The 19,347-nt window shown below is 44.1% G+C and overlaps 1 protein-coding gene across 4 annotated transcripts; it reads left to right on the top strand.

The window, feature by feature from the left end:
* Positions 1–922: 922 nt before the first annotated feature.
* On the top strand, positions 923–18,621 carry stk40 (serine/threonine kinase 40). 4 transcript variants are annotated; one of them, XM_083989905.1, is made up of 11 exons: positions 923–1,133; positions 4,631–4,757; positions 5,284–5,369; positions 6,051–6,194; positions 7,265–7,489; positions 7,780–7,832; positions 11,480–11,595; positions 12,973–13,117; positions 13,529–13,648; positions 13,798–13,882; positions 14,899–18,621. In XM_083989905.1, exons 2-11 carry the CDS (start codon positions 4,640–4,642, stop codon positions 15,115–15,117), a joined length of 1,311 nt encoding a protein of 436 aa, XP_083846031.1. In that variant the 5' UTR covers positions 923–1,133; positions 4,631–4,639; the 3' UTR covers positions 15,118–18,621. The 4 variants fall into 4 exon arrangements, with proteins under 4 accessions (XP_083846031.1, XP_083846034.1, XP_083846033.1 ...); XM_083989908.1 differs by lacking the exon at positions 923–1,133 and adding an exon at positions 1,430–1,487; XM_083989907.1 differs by lacking the exon at positions 923–1,133 and adding an exon at positions 1,969–1,991.
* The last annotated feature ends 726 nt before the right edge of the window (positions 18,622–19,347 follow it).

The raw sequence follows: 19,347 nt of genomic DNA, 5'->3' as shown, positions 1-19,347 counted from the left end.
AAACTGGTAGCTGTGGTTGGAATTTAAGGTAGTCTAAATTGAGAACACTGGTGGGCTTGGCTAAATGTTGACACCATTCAAAACTCTACTTGCTGAGTAAATGTCAACAAATTTTCTTTTTACTGAGCCGAACTGGTAGTTGTGTTAGCAATAACACCCTGACAGATTACAATTTCAAGTTTCAAATATTGAAAATTGTATGTGTTTATCAGGTGAAGTACAGATTGTCTCAGTGACACACAGTTTCGCTGAGTCATCTGGTTAACCTAAATGAAGTGCAATAGATGTCTCATTAAAATAACTACAGTGTGGAGGTAAAAATATTAGCAGTCAGCTCTCTCTTTGTGCACACATTAACAACAGAAATAGGTATTTCATGGTTTCCATCAACAAAAAAGGCTTCATGCTTGTCATGATAGGTTTGATATGCCCTTTAAATGATAATCTCCAGTCTTACCCATACTTTCTAGAGGAAGTAAATTCATTTCTGATGGCTGATTATGAAAAAATGTGCTTGAGGAAACCATTTGTGGCAGATTTTATCTGTAGAACTTAAGAAGAAATTATTCTTAGTTTTCCACTGTAATACTTAGTGTAAAAATATTATTTTCTGCCCAATGAAGCTCGAAGGGTAATTGGATAATTGCATGCATATGACATAATAAATAACAAACTTTGTTCACATAATATCATATGTCCACAATGACATTTACCAGCACAATAAACTGAATTGTATGTGTTGAACATTTCCCGTAAAGACAACTATGATGTAATGATGTTTCGTTTAGCAACTTTTGTTGTCTAAAGAATTTCATCATCAGTGCGCAACCATTTACTTGGAAAGGGCAGATAAGGGGTTGCCATTGGTCGATCGCAGCTGTCAATCAAATAAGTGTGTGCGTCATTTCCGTTGTCAGGTGGCGCTGTCGCTGTGGAAAGATGCGATCAGCGAAGAGCGGAGGCTTATCCTTAATTGCTCATTTCGGTAACAGAGGCTAAACAACCCGAAACCAACCCTCTGTGGTCTCCCTTGTTTGAGCGAGAACCCCCGCGCATCCACCACGGCGTTTACCCAAGAAATGTCCATGTTGTAAGGACACAACGCAGACTTTACCCGGCGGATTTGGCTCGAGGTAAGCGCTACGGCGGCTACGTTGCTATCTAGCTCTGTGGCACGGCTAGCCAGCTGTAATGTTGCCGACTTTGTTTAAATGGCCTCACGGCTGCTCTGTAGCCTCCAGCCCTGCGTTACCTAATGTCTCTCGCCAGTGCTGGCATTGTTACATACCCGGCACACGTACATGTCCACGTTAAAGCAGCCGACCTCTAGCTAACGACTACGTTAGCTCTCCGTAGTTTGCACCGAAAGCCCAACTCCGTGTTGTGTTGTGTTGTGTTGTGTGTCCCTTTGTGTGGCCGGTGTGCCCGCAGCTGTGGCAGCGTCTTTAGCCCAGAAATTCACAGAGCTTTGTCGTCGCACTAACTTTGTATGTGCACTTCAACTTAGTTTTGTTGCCTTTCGTTTTATTTATATCGAGAAATAACTCAACTGTGTAGTAATACGTTCGTGTTTATTCAAACAACCGTCTCGGTCAGACGTTGTCTACAGTAACGCATGCCGGTGTGAGAGGTTTAATGTGTGTTTTAAAAAACGTCACGGGGCGACCTAATGGTAATGGTTGTGGGTAAAACACATTAGCACCTGGTTAATCGAGTTATTAGCAGCTTGTCGAGTGGGCTTTTTCACAAGTTGAAAGGCATAACGTCAGCGTTTTACTCCACGACTCGTCTCGTTCACGGTGCTGCTCGCTGGCAGAGCTGAACGGTGTCCAGACCTTGTGGTCGCAAAATGGCACCAAACCCCGTGTGTGACAGCCTGTGTGCATTCGTAATTACCTTCGTCAAGTGATCTACAGTGTGACCTTGTGTCCACAACCTTGTTGTGCGGTCAAGGGCGTTGTTATTGTAATAATCAACAGCTGCAGTTGTAGGTATGAGCTTACATGATTGATTGACATTTCAGTCTTCAGTCAAGCAGCAGGATTCAAGCGTGTATGACCTTCGAGGAGCTTTACCTCTTTGTGCTGACTTTTATGTCAGATCTATTCGTGGATTTATCGATCGTCTCTCCTGCTTTATTTTGAGATCCTAGATATGTTTACTACCTGCTCCAGTGCCCTTTTGTTTTGCTTTTTTGTCCACTCTGTACTACCTTGATTTTGCAATTAAGTTGTTCTTGCAGAGCCAGACAAGTGACTTGGAGTCTGGGTGGGTGGATCTCGAGACACCTACGTGGTTGTTTTGTTCTGATACTATTTAAGGAGCCCACATTTCCCGTGGGCACCGGCAGCGTGTCTCTCCTCCTTTTGTGTGATATGATTCAGAGGCTGTATCTGTTCTTGTCCTCCCTCTGGTACAGTCAGAGGCAGTTAGAGGCAGTCTTGCTTGCCAGATCACTGCCTGTGCAGAGAGGCACAGCAGTGTCAGAAAAGGATAGCTGTGTGCTGTCATTGCGCTGATGTCATTTAGGTCAGTGTGCATTAGTTGGTTGCATTGACCTTTGCTTTTTAGATGTGTTGGGGGTTGGCTCCACAGTACTTCAGCTGGTGCTTAGTAGGTAGATGAACAGCCATGGGCCCTGTTTATGTGTATTGTGTAGCAGTTTCTGTCCATGAGTTAGACATTTGATTAATATATGCTTTTAAACTGACTAGATGAAGGTTATACATACATGGCACAATGGCAGAAAAACAACCCTGTCAGAAATTTAGGAAACTGAATTCCTGTTTAGTTGCTGTGCTCAATTTTACTCAATGCAGAAGTCTTTATAGCATTCAAACAACAATTGAAAACACATTTATCTGGCAGCACTAGAAGCAGTATGTACATTGTTGATTCTGCCAGCCACTTTGGCTGCTGGATGAAAACAACTTCAGATAATTTCCTGCCCAGGAGCCTCATGAATTGCAGTAGCTGACTATCCTCTGTTTTGTTTTTTTTGTGCTCCTGAGAAAGACGCTCTCTTACTATTGGCAGCATGACTCGGTGTCACTCTGGCTTGTGCCATAAATGCTCTCAGAAAACCTCAGCTCATCAGACGCAGTGGGTGATGACTAGTGGAGATAGAGACAGATGGGCGAGAGACTTGATGATGACACTGTCTGCTGTCTGGGATCACAAAAAGCCTCATGGAAGTGAGATTTCATACCAGCCCATACTGACTGCCAACTGTCCTGCCTTCTCCCTGCCCAAAAACGCCAACTGGCGAGTGGCACACCATTTAGTTTTGAAGTGGGAAGATGGTTTAATTCATTAGGAAACTAATTTTCTCCAGTTTGTTGCACTTGCAAGACTAGTTGCATATGACATTTTCCTGGCGTTCTCCAGCTCTGCACTCGACGTCTTGTTTTGAGTTTATGAGGCGCTTTGGATTTTATTAGTCTGAGTCACCTCTGTTGTGTTGTTGGCTGAAATATGCACACCTCAGTCCTCTATCCGTCAGTGACATTTTTACTACAGATGCGTCGCTTCGTGTTGTCGTTCCTTGTGAACCCAAGTCTCATGAGGTGTTTTTATTTTTTTTATATTCTTCAGCGGACATGGTGTCCATGTCAGAGGCTTGGGGACACGTTTAACTCTTATCAGTGTTATCACCTGGACATGAAAGCCTCTCTGTCCAATGGAAACTTAGAATGACAGGAGGATGAATCATACCTCTCAGTGTAAGGCACTACTTCCCTGTTACCAGAAACAAATGAGGCTTCATCACAGAGGAACTCGGTATCAGTAAACAAAGCATACCTCTTGCTCTCAGAAATCTGGGAGGTAGATTTGCCGTGGCAGTTAGAGTAGTTTGTGTAGTGATGATGTGTCACTCTGTGTCACTGGTTCTTCTGGCATGTGAATCAAGTGTCTTATCATAGTAGAAGGGCTTGGCTTTTTTTTTTGTTTCAGCCTTGTTTGAACATGCATGTCCTCTCAGAGGAAGGTCTGCACAGATAAGCCGGTTGTACAGATTTTGAGATAAAACGCGCAGATTAAGCGGAAGGATTTTCTAAACCCCTGTCCACTGCAGCAGGAAAAGCTAAAGATGGATGTGTGGTTCAGAGCTGAGATGCAAATCCAAGAGCCTGTGATTTTTTTTTGTTTTTTTTTAAACAATTTTGTGTTTGCAATGCAATTACGTGAGAGTGTTCTCCATTTAAATTGCAGATTGTGACACATTCGCATTTCTGTTGGGGAGATTGAATCTGAGGTGTTAGCCTCGACACCAGCAGCCATCACTCTGAATGGAGCCGTAATGGCCTCACATTCACACTGAGGTGTTGGTAAATGTGTGGGAGGGATATTTAAAATAGTCTGGGAGGAGCTGCCCTGAAGTTTACCTCCTTTTCCCTCCTGTTCACTAATCAGTTTTCTCTACCAGCCTGTAGGGCTACAGCTCCAGCTCCAGGTGAAGTCTTTATTTTTGAACAGGCTATTTATAAAACCATTGTCTGGTCACAGATTACTATGTTATTTTTTTTGTCATCAGCTGAGAGTTTGTTTCCTCGCGGTCGCATGTACGCACTTACCCTTTTGACTTGACTATCTTTATCCTGTGTACTAATCTGATTTATTCTCCCCATAGAGCTCCAGTATGTCCAAGCGGCGCTCGTCGGAGAGGGGGGCTGGAGAGACATCAGGCAGGGCCAGCAAGCTGCAATGTCCTGGGATATCTGGCAGCAAGGCCAAGAGAGCCGGCCCCTTCATCCTTGGTGAGGAAGCTACTAGTATTTGCCCAAGCCCCAAAAGTATCAAAATGGCATCCTGTGTGGCCAAAACTGCATCTAGCGTGCATTTCTTCTCTTTGTTTTTGTGAATATGTGTAGCTGTTACATGTGTGTGCAGGAAATCACTAATTGGCAGGTATTTGTGTGTGTGTGTGTGTGTGTGTGTGAGAGTTGTGGGGTGTCTGTCTGTGTGTATATGCATGCCTGGGACAAGAATGTGAAGAATTTTGCTGATCCCCATGACATCGGCCAGAAAGGTCTGAGTCTGTGCCGGAGCAGGGTTATTACTTCCCTCTGGAAAATGTATTTTTCTCCCATGCTCTGTCTTTTTACGTTCTCTACTATACAACTCCTCTACTGTTTGCAATGCAGAGTGCCAAAGAAAACATTACACCAGGGGTGTTAATGGGCACATGCACATGCAGCCTTTAATGAGTTGCAGCGAGAGCACACACTCTGGCATGTGGCCTGCCTTTTGGTCATGCAGCTGTTCTTTTTCTTGTTCTTGCAGGGCCTCGCTTGGGCAACTCACCAGTGCCCAGCATAGTGCAGTGTCTGGCCAGAAAGGATGGCACAGATGACTTCTATCAGCTCAAAGTGAGTGTGTCGAGGTTACCAAGTTTCTCGTGTTTTTCTCTCTCTCTCGCACACAAACGCAATAAGTTCAGCACAGATTTGATTAAATATTTTGAGCACATCTCTCACAACAAAGCTTTAATGTTCCAGTAGACTTTCTGAACCTTTGACCCTCCTTTGGTGGCGTTCACTTTACGGCCCCCCTGTTTCAGTGTGACGCAAACAACAAAACCTCAACCAGGCAATCTGTTTATAGGGGCTATCCGATGTCTGTCAGACAAGCGGAGGCTAATAGAAGAGGTGGGGGCACAAGGAAGGGAGGAAGGTAACGCCCCACCTGGAATGTCAACTTTTAACCCCCACGACCATGTAGTGAATCGGTTCGTGACCCTCCCCTCCTACCATGGCTGCAGCGCCTGAATGTCTGCTGCACAGCTTGTTTACTTCACATCAGTATATGAGCCACTATTTTGAAGGTGCCGTCCTGCTTTGCCACATCCACTCCACAGATTTTAACATCTTGTTCAATAAGTAGATACAACTTGATGTCATGTCTCAAGTCATTAAAATATTTAGTGGCAGGACAGAAGATTAGCTGCATACTCGATGGACCGAATGCTCTTTTCGCTGTCCGATCCTGTACAAGCTCTTGTCACGTGACCTCTAACGTTTGCTCTGTTCTTGTGTGTGTGATCACGGTAGATCCTGACGCTGGAGGAACGGGCGGACTCTGCAGGGGAGACTCAGGAGGAAAGGCAGGGGAAGATGCTGCTGCACACAGAGTACTCCCTCCTTTCTCTACTGCACAACCAGGATGGGGTCGTCCACCACCACGGCCTCTTCCAGGTAGACTAACATCTGTACACAAATCACTATTAACTCCGGTGCTTTCCAAGTAAACACTCAAATCATTCATTTCATGGGGGAAAAATAGTTTCTGGTCCTCCACTCTGCGCTGTGTGGGCGAAATGTTCTGCATATTCCAGACGGATAAATACACCAGCATCACCATGGAGAAGTATCTGTTCATTTCAGTTTATAATATGGTGTCCCCATGTAAGCACAAGTAGCAGCATGTTTTTTTTTCAGCTGTGTAATGGCAGAGGTAAGCTTGTCATTAGTCCGGCCAGCTGCATGTATTTTCCTTATCAGGCTTGTTTCAATAGAGAAGTGGGAGTACCATTAATAGCCACATTTATCTGCAGTCATTTTCTATTCACAGCCCCATCCATTCACAATGAGCCTCCCCTCCCTCACCTGTCTTCCCGTCTGCCTCCTCCTCTAACTTTGTTATTGTTCCATCTGCCTTCTCTCTCTCCCTCTTTCTGTTTTCCTTCTTTGTCTCTCTTTCACATCCTGCCTGCTCCACTCTGCCGGTGTTCTCAGAATAGCAGCATTGAGCCGTGCACTCTGATTCATTTAGGTCTGCAATATTGATTGGATTATTATAGTGCATCTCCACTGTGAGAGAACCAGTTAATAATGTACGCTTTCAGAGGTGCTGACTGAATCCAAAAAAAAACCTAACAACCTGATACAGAAATCAATACCAAGTGGTGACTCTGCTAAGACTGGAGTTGGAAGAAGAGGAATGACCTTTGTTATTCGTCCTCCACCGCTCGGTGTAGAGGAGTGGGATGCGTCTTATTCACATCAACTACATACTGGCTCGTTGATTGATGGCCTCTGCCCTTCTTGAATCCATGTCTTTCTAAGCTGAATGAATCGCCTTGATCAGCCTGTACAGTACACAAATCCATTCAGTTTGATGCATTCAAGGATGCCTCAACGTGTTATTGATTGGACACTGGAAAGTGCTTTTAAAATACATTCAACAACTCTGTCCACTTGCAAACAGAAGTGGCCTCCTGAACCGAAGATCATTTCTCACATCCCTCTTTGTTGTCGTTCCCCAGGATCGAGCCTACGAAATTGTGGAGGACATGGAGGCCAACAAAGTGCGCAAGATGAAGAAGCGGATCTGCCTCGTGCTCGACTGCCTGTGTGCTCACGATTTCAGCGACAAGACGGCAGATCTAATAAACCTACAGCATTATGTCATAAAGGAGAAGCGACTGAGCGAGCGTGAGGCTATCGTCATCTTCTATGATGTGGTGCGTGTAGTGGAGGCCCTTCATAAGGTGAGTCGAAGTTTGTTATGTACCCTGCTGCAGGATTATACCATCCAACAAGCTATTAGACGTAGTGCTACATTTCCATCAATGAAGAAAGCTTGGTCACTGTAGTATTTCTGTTAAATAGCAGAAGAAATTGCCTTGTTATTGTTTACTGGTAGCACATCCTTTCAGATTACTCATTTCCCATGTTGGTGTGCCACTCCCAGAAACAAACTGACTGTTTTTGATACCTATGAATCACTACAAAACGATACGACCAAACAGTTCTTTCCCCTTGTCTTTCCTGCCTGCAGAAAAACATTGTGCACAGAGACCTCAAGCTGGGAAACATGGTTCTGAACAAACGGTAAGATAAAGCTCAGCCCTGTCACTCAGCTAGCTGGCTAAAACCCTCTCTCATTCTACCAGGTCATGTCATTTTAGCCTGCCAGTAAGTCATCCTGTCTCCGGCCACATGTGTGAGAGTCCTCAGCAGGCCTCAGCAGCCCATATCTAGTGTGCATTTGGCGTTAAACCCAAGCAGGGGTCACATTCTCAGTCCAAGACTGAGATCAGTCGCAGGAACCTACAGCCTCACTCTCCTGTGCTTGTCTCTTGTTTTGTGCCTCTGTGTTGAGTAAAAGCTGATGATTCATTCCCTGTGGCTGGATTTTTTTGGAAGCAAAAGGTGAACTGGACTCTGGTGCAAAAGAGAGCAAAGAATATGCCACTGCTTTGTTCTCAGTGGGAGAGTTTTTCGGGTCTGGGGGGGCTGGGCAATGTTAAATAGCATGCAGGACCCTTTTGAGTGCACCTCAGGTCACTGAGTGCTGCAGTTCAGATAGGCCTCGCAGAATGGAAAACTACTCATCTGTAAAGCCCTGTCCAAACACCCTACGTGCTGAGAGAGGTGAAAGCCTCTCTCTCATGGTGAGAGCACTACTATTTTAGCTGCTATTTGCTTTTTTTATATATTAATTTGTCCAAGTTTGGATATATTTTGACAGATTTTGTGTTGATCCTGTGCACGGTTTCCTAGTCTGCACACACATTCCCTGGAGACTAATGATCCCACAATACCAGTCTTTTCATTTGAAAGAACATGATTACCACATCTGCTTACACACACCTCGCTTCTACAAACATCTCAAATGTTTACACCACTTGCAAGTGTCGTCCCACAGACTAAGTACATTCATGGACATGCAGATGGTATCATGTTATGGAAACTGGATAGAGATGTCTTATCATGTGCAATCTTTGTCTCAGGCACCAGCTCCCGTTGCCCCCACCACCACCTGCAGCATAAGCAGCAGCAGTAGCAGCAGCGGTGGTGGTGATGAAACAGGAGAGTGTTTTGGTCAGGGGAGGAGGGTAGTGGGGAGAGCAGCAGACAGGCAGAACACTCCGTCCCAGCTGGAGACAAAGGAGAGGCCTGCCAAAGGCCCCATAGCTCAGAGCTGACTCACACCACAATTCACGTCACACACACACACACAAACTACACACACATACACGTGTATAGTCATCATTTATTTACCCTCTACACTGCTTTTTCTCTATTTTCTTTTACACCCCAAATCCCTTTCCTGCCTCTGTTGTCCCGTTTGTCATATCCCCTTTTTGCTTTTCACTTTTCCCTCCTCCTTCATGCATCATACTTTGCTTGCTTGCATGTTTCCTCTGGCACTCCACCCTGTTTGTGTATGAATGTACAGTCAGCATGGGAAAGACACAGAGGCAGACCAATCCCCAAAATCCCCTCTGCTCAGTGCTCGTCATCACTCTGGGAAATGCACCGATGCCATCAACAAGCTCAGTAGTTTATGCAAGAATAATGTGATTTCTTCTTGCAGAGCCAGCTGTTATGAAAGCAGGATGTCATAAATCAGTCTGCAGGGTCATTGACAACGTATGTCACAGCTTTTCTATATTTTTAAAGGGACATACATAGTCATTCAGAGATGTGCACCACATCAAGGTGATTTTTGTTTTCTGCCTTTTTTTTGGTGTTCTTCTGTCGTAGTTGTAATAGCTGAATTACCACTACTTGCTTGTCTAATGGTATCAGTCAAGCACTAGCCATGATACAATAATGTGCATTGCCACAAGAGAAATGCACAAAAACATTTAGCCATAGTAAAGTTTTTTTTCCTGGTCTCTGTAGAGGTTGCCCTGCGTTTAACCTCCTTTCTCGTCAGCTGGTGTATTTTCAGCAAGACGTTGTGGGGAAGGAGAAGTCATTGGGGCATTGGGTTTCTGGTTTCCTGACTTACCCGGGGTCACATGACCAGGAAGGAGAGACGGTGTGGTCTCTCTTCAGTCCCCAGGGACCCTTTCCTCACGAGGCAAACATGCAATTTAATTTACCCAATCTCCGGTGCAAGAATAGAAACCTGGGTCGTGATGCACACAGACAAAAGGACAGACTCCTCCATAAAGGAAGCTTTTATGTCGAGGGTCCTTGAAGCATCACACTCTGTTCCTCTGGCCCATCCCCTCGCAGATCACAAGGCCACTATATGGTTAGAGAGACTTGCATCACAAAAGCTGTTGAAGCGGCTGAATCACATAAGTAGCTAGAAATTATGTGGACTGAATGTTCCAAAGGAAGATTGAGATTGGAGCATTTGGTTGAAAATTGAGTGTTTGACAGGAATTGGCTCCAGACGCTGTAATGGGAGCAGTGAGTGTGTGTATGATGGAGCAGGGTGTGAAAGTGAGAGAGAATAGGGGAAGCTGTTGACCTCAGGCTTTTTAGAAAGCGGATGTGGGTGAAAAGCGTGATCAAGGACCCAGGCTTTAGACCATGGCTGCTTTTGTGTGTGCGCTCGGGCATTTGGGTCCATTTTCGTGCATGTTTAGCATGGGAGTGATTGTGTGGGTGCTCTCAAAAGTTGTGCGTTTGTGTACATATTTTAACTCTTCTTGAGCTTAATATATTCGACTGCCAGCCCTTCACCATGCAGGCTTAGTCATCAGGACAATTATCCCAAGCCACAGGTTGACTCATATGTTTGTGAAAGTGCAGCTTTTTTCCCTCTCTTTCTAAAAGAACAAACTGATGCAGAACAGTCCATAGGCCTGCAGTTTTAATACTTTTAGGTTGAACTCTGCCACAAGCAATTTTACCTTGATGACTCAAACATTTAATAGGGCGACATTGTTTCCACAGAAACCTGTTTAATCAAACAACACTGGTAACAGCATTTGGGTCTCCACAGACTTGAAAGCGCCAATGTGTCTGGAGTGGTCCTAATCTTCAAAGCTAAAACAATGATGTTGGTGATAATAAACTCACTTTATGAAGAGCACTGGAGCTTGCATAGGGTTTTTATAGGACGGTACAAAACAAGAACAGAGGAGGGAGATGATTTTTCTCCTGAGTGTACTTTGTGTTCTCATCTACAATAAATTTGTCATGCTGAGTGCTCTAGAGTTTAAAGGCCCTCATGTCAAAAATGTCATCTGTAGCCCACGGAGGTCAGGTTGCATGAGAGGACCACGCTTCCTGATGTGTTGCAACCACTTCTGCACAATTTACCATATGCTTCTCTTGAAGTTGAAACTGAAAGTATAAGATCCTCAGATTGTGAATTGGGTGTTAAATCAAATACTTTTAAATCTAAGTATAACATACTTTGCACGCTGGGTGTGCACACTCGCATCTGGTAGTCATGAGATAGTGATGTATTTTTAAGACCAAGTGAACCATGAGATTATTAAAACAACATGGCACATTAGCAAGATCTTCCTGCATCTGTGTTTACTTCATGCTTTGGGCTGTGAGTGCAGTGTTTCACATTCTGAACTTACATTTTCTAAGGATGAGTAAGACTGTTTTTGCTGGTATACTGTATCGTCCATGGTTTAATGAAGTTAAAGTAGCGGATCCGAAGTGGGCATGTGTATATGTGCGTGAGAACCAGAAATACTGGAGTCGAGTTTGATTTAAAAATTGATTCCTTGTGCAAAATGAGGTATTGATGAGTCCGTTTACATGTGTGCTTACAGGACTCACCGAATCACTATCACCAACTTCTGCCTCGGAAAACACCTAGTGAGTGAGGACGACCTGCTGAAAGACCAGAGAGGAAGTCCGGCCTACATTAGCCCCGATGTATTAAGTGGTGAGTGAAACAAACAATATATAGCGTGCATGCCTTTTTTTTTTTTGTGAAAGTACAACTAAGAAGTTGCTTTTCAAAGTGTCTGCGTAGTTCTGATAATCTCGTTCCTGACATTTAGCCCTGGTGGATGTTCATCATCCAGGTTTTTGGCAAACTAACAGTCGCACTTTATTTTTGCAGCTACTGACCATCTGTGTACAGGTGTGAAAGTCTTCCTCGCCGCCCTTATCACTGTTGAATGTGAAACAGAATTGAAGTGAAACAAAATGATTGCAGTTATTTCTCAGAATGGCCGGCCGTTGTAATTAGACATGGAGTCCTTGTTGGTATGTGTCCATATGAGATGGGATTCTGCTGTATAGGCCATTGCGTAACATTTAGCAGTCAGTCTTGTGTTTGATTTTCCGGTTATTAGGCAACAAGAAAGAGGTTATGTTGCAATCTTGGACTAGCAAAAGTCAGGAATAGCTCTTTTCTTTCCGTCCTTGTTTTTGTTATCATGGTGATGTTGCATTTTCTCATGGCATGTGTCTGCACAGGAGGCTACTTTTCCTCTTTGTGTGAAACACTCTGTCTGTAAAAAAGCGGAAATCCATTTTTATTGTTCAGCCTTACAGTGCTGATTTGTCATGGCATGTGCAAACCTGAGCATTACAAACCAGCCAAGTTGATGCTTGAGCATGCACACATAAGACCACAGCTTTATCAATTTTTACGGATTTCCAGAACGGCATCCTGGTGGACAGGGGACAAGATTGAGAATAACAAAAATCGTTCACCTCCAGCCACTCAAACTGTAGATAAAACCCGGGCGTGTATATCAGCATAACGTGACAGGCACACAATTAAACAGAGCTTCAGTGACTCACACACTGATGACTCACTGGAGGGAAACTACTCCCATCTACCCCCTTCCCCTCCCATCCCCTGCCTGCGTGTGAGTGTGTGTGTCACAAGCTTTAACATAATTGCCTGCTGCTGTTGCTGCTGCCTGCCTGGCTGTAACAACACTGCCTATGGTCATGCACAGCCATGACGCTCCACCCTCATCAGCTCCGGTTTATTTGTAGCTGATCCACAGCTCAGGGTTAATTATAAAAGCACCTCTCCCATTTTAAAAGTCAGCAGTGTGCTGGGTATTTCTAGGAAAAAATATTGGAGTCATTACTTGTGTTTGTGTTTGCTTATCTCGTTAATCATTAGACTTGGTGACTTGACAGGAATTGAACTTGTTGAAGGGTTGATCACCCCTGATCACCCCTGAGTCACACAGGGCAAAAACTGTTATTGCACTCAACAAGTGGTCGATTCCAAGACCAAACAATCACTACATGTTGTTATCAAATGCATACTAATGTTCTCTTTCCTGTGTCTCAGGTCGGCCATATCGTGGTAAACCCAGTGACATGTGGGCTCTTGGTGTGGTCCTGTTTACCATGCTGTATGGCCAGTTCCCCTTTTATGACAGCATACCTCAAGAGCTCTTCCGCAAGATCAAGGCTGCTGAGTACCTTATCCCGGAGTGAGTGGTCGTCCTGTCCCTGTGGCATTTGGTGGAGAAGCATTTAAAGCAATAGCATATACTCTGATAACAATCAAAGCACAGTAAAAGCAGATAGACTGTACTGTACTGTACTGTTTCACCTTTATCCTTAGTCATTGGTTCATATTTCAGCAACACTGAATGAAATTAACTGTAACTGCAGTTGCCCTGACAGGGAGTTTTCTCCCAGAAGAAAAAGATTTGCATCAAACATGATAACACAATAGAAAGCCATTTGACAAATGATCTTTAATGCAAAATACTTTCATGTTCAGTTTGGACTTAAAGCAGTGGTACTAGAGTCTTTAATAGCTTTGAGGCCTTGTGACTAACTGTAGTCACATTTTACTAATAAAACTGTCCCTTCCTGTTCCCTCCACCTCCTCACAGAGATGGTCGTGTGTCAGAGAACACAGTGTGCCTAATCCGAAAGCTGCTGGTGCTGGACCCTCAGCAGAGGCTGACTGCAGGAGAAGTGCTGGAGTCGCTTAGTGCCATCATTGCCTCATGGTAATTGCACCCCCTGCTGGCCTGTAGATGGAAATGTCTTTATTGTTGAGGGGTTTAGAAATAATTGCAATGAAGGGACAAATGTGCTGCTGTTCAGTTCCAACAGCTCAGTGATGTTAATCATCATGCTTCTGTTCTCCTAATTACAGGCAAACTGTTTCATCGTTAAGTGGCCCTCTACAGGTGGTGCCAGATATTGATGACCAGATCAATCACCCAGAACATCTGCAAGAGGTAAATTACTAATTTACAGGCTCCCTGTTTCAATAGATAGACTTAACCCTCAGGTCCTATTCAAACCGACTTGCGTTATTCCTGCTATAAGGCCCAGTTTTGGACCCTATGGAAAACAACACATCACGTCAAAGTAAAAATAGGTATTGGGTTTTTTTTTTTTAGTTGTTATGTAATAAGTCGGTTAAATGTCATGATCACGTGTAAAGCGAAGCCATCCTACTACACACATAGCTGAGGTGAGTTGAAAGACCATCATACTTTTTACTAGACCTCAATCGACCAAGGGAAAGTGGTATAATCTGATATTTTAGATCAACGTTTTGAAAGAGGTTTCCCTCCTGCATCTTACCCGGGAGGCAACGTACCATTCTCAGGGAGCTCTCTGGGAGGATCCGCTGACAGAACCGGGCTGGTTCTCCAGATCTGGAGCTACTGTGACTGGTTCTCGTTTGACAGCTGCTGCTGCTGCTAATATTTCAACTCCCGTCGAGTCACACACACACATGAACGCGCCTGGGGGCACGCACGGTCACTAAAAGAATAAGAAAAATTTGAATCAGCTGGGCAAGTTTTGATAAAATGTTAAATCTGGTAAATTTCAGAGACAACATAATGTCCAGCAGCAGCAGCCCGAGGAAAACCCACAGCCCGGTCCCCTACAGCACACACCAGCTGCGGCTCCGTGGTTGGGGCCAGACGGTATGTCTGCTCCAGACGGGGGGGCCACGTCCTTGCCCTCCCTGCCTCCCCCGGGTGACCTGGGGGAGGCTCGGGAAAGCTTTGACCAAAATCACTGCCTGCCTTTTTGCTAAGCCGTCACAATAGTATTATGGAGTGATATTTTAATCAGGACCTGAGGGTTAAGATGGAGAATATAGACTTGCTAATAGGTGGATGCAGTTGTGTGTATCAATGTAAATGGCTGGTTTTACTCTTCATTTCTACACTAAAAGCTCATTTTATTCATCCCAGATGATGCAGAACATTGAACAGAATACATTTTCTCCCCTCAGGCCAAGGTGATAGAAGAGTCTTCACAGTATGAGTTTGAGAACTACATGCGCCAGCAGCTGATGCTGGCCGAAGAGAAGAACACTATCCATGAGGCGAAGAGCTTTCTCACCAAGCGCCAGTTTGGCAACATCCCACCTGTAAGGCGTCTGGGCCACGACGCTCAGCCCGTCAGCCCTCTAGATGCCGCCATCCTGGCACAACGTTTCCTCCGGAAGTAGTTCCCAACCATCCTTCCCAGCCTCTCCGGTCTCCCCAGGGAATAAAGAGACCTGTGCAGTCCAGAGAGGACGGAGGAGGAAAAACCCCGAAGCTGAACTTGCATTCACGAGGCCGAGCCTGAACCAAGGTGTAGGTGGCCCAAGTCGTACGTGGGCTTTGGGCGAGCTAGGCGGAGCAGTCATGAGGAGGGCATTAGAACAAACTGCCAACCCAGAACTTGACCCCCCATGTCTGCGTCCTCTAGTGAAATATGAAAAGGCCTGCAGGAAGATGTGAACCAAAGGTTCTTTGCCCTCAGGTCACCCACAGTCAGATCTCACTGTGCAATAAACCTGACGGCACAGTCTCACATGGGGCTAACACAAGGCTCTGCCTCGAGCGTTGAAAAGACTATTTAACCCCATACTCCTCCTGTCCCCCCTCCTTAGAGTCCCCACCCCCCCCCCCCACTCCCCATCCACCCCCCCACTGTAACACTTTACCCATCAACTCTGGATCCCCTAAGCAATACAGGACCAGAATCATGTAGCAACCCTTCCTCTTCCCAGTGGTTAATGGTATTGCCTCAAGTAAGATCACCTGATCACAGCCGTCACCCCTCGATACCTCCATTCCACCCTCCTCCTCTCACTTACCCTCTCTTCCTCTCTGTTTTCCTGTTTCGAAAGTGATCCAGACCGCTCCTGTCTGTAACTCTGACTTCAAATCAATCTACCTCTCTGTCTCTTTTCTCTGTTGGTAAACCATGCTCACTGTTCTGAGACGAGGGATTGTAACAAAGGAGTCTTGATGCCACCAGTGACATAAAGCATTAATGTTTTCTGTCAGTGATGATGCTTTGAAACCTTTTCAGTGGTTTCTAAAAATCTGAATAAGCTTTTTACCACATTCACCATAATAAGTAGCATTTTATCCCTACCTTTTGCTTTGAAGATATTGAATATCAAAGTACACACATCCTTTGATATTTACAGAACGCATTGTCTCTTGCTTTTGCTCACCCCTGTGGAAATCTATTTTTAGCATCTAGGCAGCTAGTGTGAGGTACCTGGAAGTCACAATGCCAAGAACTGAATGGGAATAACTGTCGGATCCTCCCTGCCAAGGTATAATGATGGTAACGCTTCCTCAGTGCCATTATAGTGAAGATCAGGCACTGTCATGTTTCTATTGCCAAAAAACATGTCTTAAAATTATTCTTAGCCAAGGAAACTGGTACCCACAGCCTCATTCAGAATCAAATGGCTTCCAGGTATTCCAACTTCCCTGTTTCTCTTTTATCAAGACAGATCATGGGACAAGTGTTTTTTCAGTATGAATGTGAACTCTCATTCTGTGCTTTGATACGTGTGCGGTATCCGTGAGTGCGTATGTGTGTGTGTGTTTTTTTGTTTTTTTCTGGCCAGACATAACGAGAGTCTGTGGAGCTGTGGAGCTGTTAACCTCTCACAGTCTCAGACCCTTGAAGCTATCCTCCAACCTTTGTGTTCTGTTATCTGGCCTGCCTCCGTGGCAGACACTGTGAAAACCAGAGCTGGCTTTGCGAAGACGAAACATTGACAAAATGTTTGAGCGACGGTCGTGAACGCTTTCTTAAAATTGGAATTTATCACCTATCCATTGCCATTCCAGAGCTGTGTCTCTCTCCAGTCGAACTTGTACATGCTTGTGTTATTTCACTCTCTAGGTTCTCTGAGAGACTAGCTGGTGACTAGTAATCGATACTGTGATATTTCACAGAGAAATGAAAATACATACTCATAGGGTTCAAGTTTAGTTGCTGGGTCTTCTTGGCTGTTGGTGCACTCCTCTCTTTTATCAAAGTGTTTCTTCAAACCATGGCAAAGCTACTAACCAGTGACTGTTAGGCATCTGTACACTGCAACCTGCCTTTGCATATTGGTACCTGCTTCAGGCTCTCTAGATTTCTTCCTATTTATATTCAATCTGATTGCATGAACATAGGCTCTGGAATATTTTCAAATGTCTTCTTTTTTCTTGTAATTTCATGTTGATTTATTTATTCATTAGTGTAGACCCCTCCTCCTCCTGACCCCATCCGCTCCCCTCCAACCCTATCACGGACAAAGATCACACTCAGTCAAAAAGCTTCTTTGTACATGAAAATATCTTTGAAGTTTCTCAGACTAAGACTGGGTGTAATTTATGTAAGTGAAACCGGCCCTGAATCTCTACTCTCACAGCTTTAAGAAGTGTTAAGAAGCTCAACATTGGCTCTACGTAAAGATCTCATTTTGATCCTTCCAGCCACATTAATGAACGAGTAGCATCTTTCTGTTTTTCTTTTTTTGGATACCTAAATCATTTTCTTGCCATTTCACCACTAAGTCTGTGGTCAACTTAAGCTACACTAATAACAAGACTGACTTTTGCATAGTTCTATTTTTTACACAATACAAAATGATACTCGCATGTCATCTTGATCCACGGGAGGGTTTTTGTAGTTTTTTTTTTTTTTTTTAAATAAACCCCCTCCACTGTCATGACCCCCAGTCCCTCAGTCAAGGCTGCACTCTTTGGTCAGTATGTAAATAATTACCATCATGACTGTGCTGGTCATATTGTATGTAGTTCAACCCAGTGAGACACCAACTCTGTTTCAACACATGCCGATTGACGTGCATTATAGGCCACGTTGGCCATCAACCACCACACCCGGAGGCTAAAATAATATGTAAAGAGAGCAGTCGGCTTTCTCCCACCTCAATGTGAATTCCATGGGTATACAGCAGTATTGTAGTAGTCTAGGTTGTTCATCAGAGAAGGGTGTTTCATGAACACCGTAGCCATTGCTGAATGCTAACATTAAGTGATCGTTCTGTGGAAATGTCTTACGCCATCTTCCATGATGCCCAAATACAGAATAGTACCTAGAGGTTCAATAGACCTTTGATGTAATGTTATTATCTGCCCCCCCTCTCTCTTAATCAAAAAGTGTTTCACTTCCTAGGTAGTGGATTGTACCACATTCGATGTTTGTTTTTACAGAGTCGTATTGGTAGACTGCAATGTGGACTGAAAAGCATGGAAATAGTGTGAGGTGAAACTCTGTGTAAAACATGTGACTGTTGCATGATTTTGAACCTGCAAGGTGTGCCAGAGCAACGGATGGAGACGCTGAAGATAATTTACTCATTTGGGTCTTAATAGTTAAATTCATAGCAAGAATTATACATGATATACCCCCTGAATTGGAATAATAGTATTAAAAAAGTTTTAATAAGTTTTTTTTTTTTTCTTCCCCACCCTGGTTCTAAAGTTATTAAGTTGTCAGTATATGTTCAATATTACTGACTGTTTCAACTGGAAACTTTGTGTAGGATATGAGATGTGGTGTAGTTTTAAACCCAATGGGATAATGTGTTGTAAGCTGCTTGGTCGGACATGGGCATCTAGATACAGAAAACTGCGTAATTGTACAGATGAAAACGCGTTTGTATAAAAAACATATTTTTCTACTTCATCAGATCTCTACATGCATGTCAGCAATAAACTTTGATATGGAAATATTCATCTGTCATGTTTGTATTCTTGTACTTCCTTCCTTTACCACCGGGTGGAGCACTTTCTTAAAAAATGAAACTAAAACCAGCAATAGTGTGTAATGTTGGCAATTTAGACGACATAATACTGAATGTTCGTCTTTGTTGGTTTCCACACATTTTTCTACCATATGTGGACAATACAACCTACAGGATATGTTCAGCTGTACTTCTGCAGCTATGTGCATGTGTTTTTTACATGTTGCGGTTTGTGGCCTCACAGGGTGAAACCTGTGTTGAGAATGAACAGAGTATAGAATAATCGACTCTCTGTGCGTCTAAACCGCCTCAGTCTTGTGGTGAATCGGGTTTTTGGACCAGACTGAGGTAGATGTGCCCAAACAGGAAGGCTCCTGCTGACGCTGACAGCACCGCAGGACCCTGTGGGTTGCTCTCCTGATTTCTCCCCACATCACCTCAGGCCTTTGAACACACACACACTCACACACCCTCCCCCCTCTTGAACAGGGCATTAATTCCATTAGAAATCATGTCAGGCCTGCCAAAAACTACACAGAGATGCACATGGAAATCTCATCATAAACTGCCCTGACAGACATGTTGGATTAAATCTGTGGTAATGGTTTGTGCAAATCTTACACAGGCACATTGAAACACAGTGGAATTATCTTATTGTTTTTTGCTTTTTTCCTTTTTATGACCTCA

Source organism: Trachurus trachurus (genome assembly GCF_905171665.1).
Source record: "Trachurus trachurus genome assembly, chromosome: 16".
In the NCBI taxonomy this organism is placed as follows: domain Eukaryota; kingdom Metazoa; phylum Chordata; class Actinopteri; order Carangiformes; family Carangidae; genus Trachurus; species Trachurus trachurus.
The sequence above is the reverse complement of the archived record's forward strand: the minus strand, read 5'-3'. Positions and strand labels throughout refer to the sequence as shown.